This window comes from Loxodonta africana, chromosome 11, assembly GCF_030014295.1.
Source record: "Loxodonta africana isolate mLoxAfr1 chromosome 11, mLoxAfr1.hap2, whole genome shotgun sequence".
NCBI lineage: Eukaryota > Metazoa > Chordata > Mammalia > Proboscidea > Elephantidae > Loxodonta > Loxodonta africana.
This window is the reverse complement of record NC_087352.1, coordinates 3,797,536-3,804,584: the sequence shown is the minus strand read 5'-3', so window position 1 is coordinate 3,804,584 and position 7,049 is coordinate 3,797,536. Positions and strand designations below refer to the sequence as shown.

Below are 7,049 nucleotides of genomic sequence, written 5' to 3'. Positions count from 1 at the left end.
GCAGAAAGGCATGCTCGCTGGCCAGTCTGTGGCTTCGATGCCCTCACTCAACATGGCGGTCTTCCGGGCCTGCCCTCCTTGGCTTAGTCCGGTCTTTTAGGTTCGCCACTCCGTGGGCATGGCGGTGGCGGTGCCGTTGGCGGCGGCTTCTCGCGGACTCCGGGGTCTGATGCTGCGGCGTGAGTCGCCTCTTGACTTCCGGGGGCTCGGCGCGGATGTCGCGCTGTCGTCGCGACCATAGGACGGAAGGCGCCTGTCCGGGGTCACGGGCTCCGGGGTCCGTGCGCTCCGATCTGAATTTCTCCCAAATTCTAGGGGCCTGTCTGGTGTCGATGATGGCGCGGTATTCTAATCCCACGATCAAGGGTCTGAGGTGGTTCTCAAACTGAGGCCACTGCCGAGGGAGGCACCCCTAATCTTGAGGGCTGAGTCTTCCTAAACGAGGCCTCTGAGTGGCCTGTGGTCCCCATCTGGGGGCCCTGAGAAGTGTCCCCTCTGGTCTTGAAGGTGCTGTGTCTCCATTCTGGGTCTTGGAAGAGCCGGTCTCTCAGTCCGGAGTGTTCGGAGGTCTTTGGGGTCAGCACTCTTTCTTTCTCTTCCCAGGGCTTTTGGCCCCCACCCAGCCAGGTCTCACATGTAGCTGTCACCCCTTGAGCTCCCCTGCACAAGATGAGGCCTCCCGAGCAGCCCCCGTCGAGGCGCCAGGCCACAGCTATCAGTCTCTTCGGGTGACATCCGGTCCAGGACACATTCTGCATGTGCAGATAAACCGACCTGAGAAGAGGAATGCCATGAACAAGGCCTTCTGGAGGTCTGACCTGTGTATCCTGGAGTCCTGCCTGCAGGAGGAGGCAGAGGCTGAGGGGCTGGGTAGAGGTGGAATGCAGTGGGTAGATGGGTGTGAGGGTAGAGGATTCCTGCCTCAGACACAGCCCTTTTCTCCCTGCTTCTCCACAGCGAGATGGTGGAATGTTTCAACAAGATATCCGAGGATGCTGACTGTCGCACTGTGGTGATCTCTGGTGAAGGAAAAATGTTTACTTCAGGTACCAAGTGTACTTTTCACACCCACCCCCACCAGTCTCTCCCGCTCCTGGACGTAGAGCAGACCTTCTGAAGTAGGGTTTTAAGCAGCTTCTAACTGCCACTTTTATCATTTTTTATAAAAGGCCTAATTTAAAACATTCAGATACAGAATTTAGCCCACCAGAACGTGTCCGGGCCATGGACCCTGATGTCTGGGTTTCCTTTCTGGATCTGTGATCTTGGGCAAGGCACTTAACCTCTGAGTCTTGGTTTCTGCATCTGTAAAGTGTGTTCTAGGGTAAAACCTCTGAGAGCCGGAACCTGTATAAGGTGGAAACCTGTCAGAGAAGGAAAAGTCAAATATTTTCCACTAATAGAGAGCCATAGACAAGTGGTAAGACTGCATCCCCATTGTATTGGGAATTCCATGTTGTGGAGACTCTGGATTGTATTATATAACTCCAAAGAGTGTCAGATTTCCTCTTTAGTGGGTTAGTTGTAAATGAGGGTAAAGTCCGTGCTAAGACAGACTTGCCAGACCTGGAAAAACAAGGCAGTCCCACTGGGTTCTAGCTCTCACAGGTTTTACTCTGATAGTGACATGCTTTCATGCAATTACTTGACACACAATAAGTGATTTCTACATAGCCAAAACAAAAAAAAACTGCCATTGAGTCAGAGTAGAACCGTGCTCCACAAGGGTTTCACGGATGTGACAGTTCGGAAGCAGGTCATCAGACCTTTCTTCCTGGGCGCCTCTGGATGGGTTTCAACTGCCAACCTTTCTTTAATTTCTCTTTTGCACTTTGCACTACCTGACAAAATATATTTTCTTATTCATCTGGTTGTCTGTCTACTGTAGTGGTTTGGGGGTTCTAACCTGCTGTGCCTGGGCTCTGTCCTCTGGGTGGGGCCTGGGAGGCTGAGTGAACCCTCACGACCCCCACCAGGTATTGATCTCATGGACATGGCTTCAGTGCTCCTTCAGCCCCAAGGAGATGATGTGGCCCGCATAAGCTGGTACATGCGTAACCTCCTCAGCAAACACCAGGAAACTTTCAGCGTCATCGAGAAGGTGACTCTGGGGCTGGCAGGGTGTCCCCACTGCCCACCTCTCCTAGCTGGCCCTGACCCTACTGCACCCTTCCAGTGCCCCAAGCCTGTCATCGCAGCCATCCATGGGGGCTGCATCGGTGCAGGTAAGTCTGCACCCCTACCCAGGGTGTTCACTCTGGCTGGCCCCTTTGGCTGCTGGCCTTCAGCCTCAGCCAGTGACCTACAGCCTCAGAGGTGTGGCTGCTTAGACCTGATCCCCAGATTCAAGCCCACATCCCAGATGCAGGGGTTGTCCTTGGGGTGTTTAGTGTCCTAACCTCTCTCTTCCAGGTGTGGACCTCATCACCGCCTGTGACATCCGGTACTGTGCCCAGGATGCGTTCTTCCAGGTGAAGGTGAGCCATGCTTCCCTGAGCTTCAGCTACTCAGGTGCCTACCCTCTCCTCACTCCACCTTTAAATCTGGGCAATGAGTGGGGCAGGAGGGCCTAGAGGAGCCTGAGGGCTTCTGGGAAGAGTTAGTCAAAACTGAACCCTAAAACGTAGGTTTGGCTAGAGAAATGAAAACCGTCACACAAGTAGACATATGCACACCCATGTTCATTGCAGCATTGTTCACAATAGCAAAAACATGGAAACAACCTAGGTGCCCGTCAGTAGATACATGGATAAACAAGCTATGGTACATACACACAGTGCAATACTGTGCAACTATAACGGAAAACGATGAATCTGCAAAGTATCTCACAACTTGGTTGAATCTGGAGGGCATTATGCTGAGTGAAATCAATCAATCAAAAAAGAACAAATATTGTATGAGACCACCACTATAAAAACTCATGAAAAAGTTTACAAACAAAGAGAACCAATCTTTGATGGTTATGAGGGAGAGGTGGGATGGGAGGGAAAGACACTAAATAGACAATAGACAAGTGGTAACTTTGGTAAGGGTAAGACGGTACACAATACTGGGGAAGCCAGCACAGCTCATCCAAGGCAAGGTCATGGAAGCTCTATAGATACATCCAAACTCCCTGAGGGGCTGAAGTGCTGGGTTGAGGGCTGGGAGGACCGTCTTCTTGGAGCACATGTAACTCAATTGGTGCAACATAGATTATAAAGAAAACATTCTAATCATACTTTGGTAATTAGCGTCTGGGGTCTTAAAAACTTGTGAATGACCATCTAAAATACTGCACTGGTTTCACCCTGTCTGGAGCAAGGGAGGAAACCCTGGTGGTGTAGTGGTTAAGTGCTGTGGCTGCTAACCAAGAGGTCGGCAGTTCAAATCCGCCAGGCACTCCTTAGAAAGTCTACGGGGCAGTTCTACTCTGTCCTATAGGGTCGCCATGAGTCGGAATCGACTCGACGGCAGTGGGTTTGGTTTTGGTTTTGGAGTAAGGAATAATGAAGAAAACCAAAGACACAAGGGTAAGATTAGTCCAAAGGGCTAATGGACAACAACTACCACGTCCTCCATCACACTGAGTCTAGTACAAATAGATGGTGTCCGGCTATCACCACTGACTGGTCTGACAGAGAGCACAATAGAGGGTCCTGGACAGAGGTGGAAAAAAATGTAGAACAAAATTCTAACTCACAAAAGAAGTCCATGCCTACTGGTCTGACAGAGACTGGAGAAATCCTAAGAGTATGGCCCCCAGATACTCTTTTAGCTCAGTAAAGAAGTCACTCCTGAGGTTCACCCTTCAGCCGAAGATTGGACTGGCCCATAAAACAAAACAAGACTAAATGGACACACCAGCCCAGGGGCAAGGATGAGAAGGTAGGAGGAAACAGGAGAACTGGTTAATGGGGAACCCAAAGTTGAGAAGGGAGAGTTGACATGCTGTGGGGTTGGCAACCAATGTAACAAAACAATATGTGTATTAATTGTTTAGTGAGAAATTGGTTTGCTCTGTAAACCATCTAAAGTACAAAAAAAAAAAAAATCCACAAGGAAAAAGGCTTGGCCATGGGAGGGAGCAAGAGTAGGTGGTCCTGGTGAGGTCAGTAGTGAATAGGAGGTGGAATGAGGCCTGCACGTGCTGGAGGCTGGAGCTGCTGATGGCTCAGTGCTGGGGAGAGCTCAGTGCAGCGACACAGGGTCAGATGGGCAGTTAGGAAGGCTTCCCCACTCCCCGCCCCGGAGATAGGCTTGGCTGACCCCAAACAATGGAGAGGGCAGAGGGAGTTGAAGGGTGGGCTGTATTCTAGACTGAAGGACTCTGCCCAGTCAATGTCTGTAAATGGGAATGGAATGGGGTGTCTGGGGACCCCCTGAGCTGGGAAATGGGGCACGACCCCCTTCCTGGCTGAGCTGGGGTCAACCCCAGCGGTCAATGAAAACCAAATGACTGCCCCCAGGAGGTGGACACCGGTCTGGCAGCCGACGTGGGAACCCTGCAGCGTCTGCCCCGGGTCATCGGGAGCCAGAGGTGAGAGGGGCAGGAGAGAAGAGGACCGCAGGGCGCCCCCGACCCGGGGAGACGGCCGTCCCTGACGTCCCGCCCCTCTTGCAGCCTGGTCAACGAGCTGGCCTTCACCGCCCGCAGGATGATGGCTGACGAGGCCCTGAGCAGCGGGCTGGTCAGGTAGGGCCGAGGCCGGGGGCGCGGGGCGGCCCGCCCCCAGGACTCCTCGGCCCGCGCGTTCCTGGATCGGGGTCCGCTGCCTGCTCCGATCGGCCCGCTTTACGGCGGGGCTTCGCCGTCCGCTGGGACGGGCCCCTTCCTCCCTGCGGGCGGGAGGACGGAAGGTGAGGAAGCCCCGCCCCGCCGCCCGATCCCGGTTCCCTTTCCTCCGCAGCCGGGTGTTCCCAGACAAGGAGGCCACGCTCGACGCGGCCTTCACGCTGGCAGCCGAGATTTCCAGCAAGAGCCCCCTGGCGGTGCAGGGCACGAAGGTCAACCTGGTCTACGCCCGCGACCACCCGGTGGCTGCCGGCCTCGAGTTCGCGGTGAGCACCTCCTTCCAGCCAATCCCAGCCCGCCTCCCGTCCCAGAGCGGCCAGTCAGAGCGCAGCAGCTGCGCAGGCCGTGTCCTGATTGGTGGGCTGCTGGCTGCCCCGTTTCTCGTTGGCCCAGCGCTAACCTTGCCCTGCGTCGTCTGTTGCCATGGCCCTCCTTCTGCAGCACAACTGGAACATGAGCATGCTGCAGACCGATGACGTCCTGAAGTCTGTCCAGGCCGCGATGGAGAAGAAGGATCTGAAAAGCGTCACCTTCTCCAAGCTCTGAGAGCCCGCGTGCCCTGGTCTAGCTCTGTCCCGCCTTGGTGCCTCCTCCCAGTGTGTAACTTCACAACACGGATTTCCTCGAGCACAAGGCCTTGTGTTTGCCCCATGAGCAATAAACCCATGTAAAGAACCTGGTGACCTTGCTGGGGAGAGAGGATAGGCAGAGAGGGGCCGAGATGCACCTGGGGCTCCAAGGAGCACGGTTGTGCTGAAGGCTGGGGACAGAGGTCCGACCAGTGGAATGGGTGCCACGTAGGTGATGACCGTCAGGAGCTAGGGTGGGCAGGCGCGGGCCGATAGTGTGGGGGCGTGGAGCGATCACGGGTCGCAGGGCTCCCCCTGGGCTGGGAGGCTCCAGATGGTCTGCTGTCTGCCCCTGGGGGGGGTGTCCTTCCCCGCCTGACACCCTCTCACTGCACAGCAGATGGGCTCCGGGCCTGAAGTCAGCATGGGGTTTGATTCTGGGCTCCCTTCATAGACATCCCGTCTTGGGCCAGCTGCACCATTCTTTCAGCTCCAGGTTTCCTTATCGACATATACTCCTGGATTTGTGTGTTTGCAATGAGCACAGGAGCCAACAGTTGTTCCCAGGCAGACTCTGAGTCACGGACACCGCATGTGTGCCACGTGGAACAGCTCCTCGGGGTTTTCATGGCTGTGACATTTAAGAAGCCGATCGCCAGGCCTTTCCTCTGAGACACCTCTGAGTGGGTTTGAACTGCCAGCCTTTTGGTTAGTAACTGAGTGCTTAACCCTTTGTATCAGCCAGGGGCACCTTGAGGAGAAGAGAGTAAGCATTGATTTCAGTGCCCTCTGTATGCTAAGTTCTGTTGCAAGGAGTTTATTATTTTACCTGGTGCTTACAAGGACTCTATAAGGCTCATGCTATTATTACCTCCACTTTACAGATGGGGAAATTGAGGTTAAGGCACCTTCTGAAGATCCCACAGCCAGGAAGAGCCAGAGGCAGAATTTGAACTCAGAACCTCTGGCTCTGGAGTTAGGGTTCTAAGCCACTGTATGTACAGTATAATGTACATGGCAGAGGCATGCAGTGGGCACATGATCAGTGTAGGTCCTTTTGCTTTTCTGGGAAGAGTCAAGAGCCCCCAGTTCTGGCTCCACCTGCTTTCACCAACTTCTACTGCCCACCTGTCCTGACCACTCCTGCAGTCCTGCCCAACCCTCCTGGTCTCACCCTTTGCCAACAAAAGTTTGGGCAGGTTTTATGGGCTCTGATAAGAGCCTGGCAGGGCCGAAGTTCACAATCACTTCCTCTTGACAGAAGGGCCTAGGGGGACAGGACTCTGTCCCAAGCCCCGCAGGCCGGACCCAGATGATTTGGGTCCTGGCTGACCACCAGTGAAGCTGATAAGGGAGACTGGGGGGTGCCCAAGGAGACGGGGGGAGCTGTGATTCCTAGAGGAAGGACCCCCATGGACCTTGCCCTGCCAGGAGCAACTCCCTCATTCTCAGGCTTAAGAGCCACCTGCCACCTGTCACCATTCCCCACTTCTGCAGCTCTTCTTGCAAGATGCACCACCAGCCAAGCCTCTCCTGTGTCAGAGTAGAACCATGCTACATGGGTTTTTAATGGCTGATTTTTCTGAAGTAGATCACCAGGACTTCTGAGACTGCTCCGGGCAGCCGAGCACGTTAACCATTTACACCACCCGGGGACTTAGGTAAAATAAGCTGTATGTAAGTCTTAGCATATTTTATGGCTTTAA

At 54.1% G+C, this 7,049-nt stretch overlaps 1 protein-coding gene across 2 annotated transcripts; it reads left to right on the top strand.

Moving 5' to 3' along the window:
- LOC100656730 (delta(3,5)-Delta(2,4)-dienoyl-CoA isomerase, mitochondrial-like) lies at nucleotides 1-5,449 on the top strand. 2 transcript variants are annotated; one of them, XM_010600315.3, is made up of 10 exons: nucleotides 5-179; nucleotides 604-811; nucleotides 958-1,046; nucleotides 1,977-2,101; nucleotides 2,177-2,225; nucleotides 2,413-2,477; nucleotides 4,449-4,519; nucleotides 4,604-4,675; nucleotides 4,890-5,040; nucleotides 5,216-5,449. In XM_010600315.3, exons 1-10 carry the CDS (start codon nucleotides 119-121, stop codon nucleotides 5,318-5,320), a joined length of 996 nt encoding a protein of 331 aa, XP_010598617.2. In that variant the 5' UTR covers nucleotides 5-118; the 3' UTR covers nucleotides 5,321-5,449. The 2 variants fall into 2 exon arrangements, with proteins under 2 accessions (XP_010598614.2, XP_010598617.2); XM_010600312.3 differs by having other exon boundaries at nucleotides 1-179; nucleotides 1,977-2,225.
- Nucleotides 5,450-7,049: the final 1,600 nt, after the last annotated feature.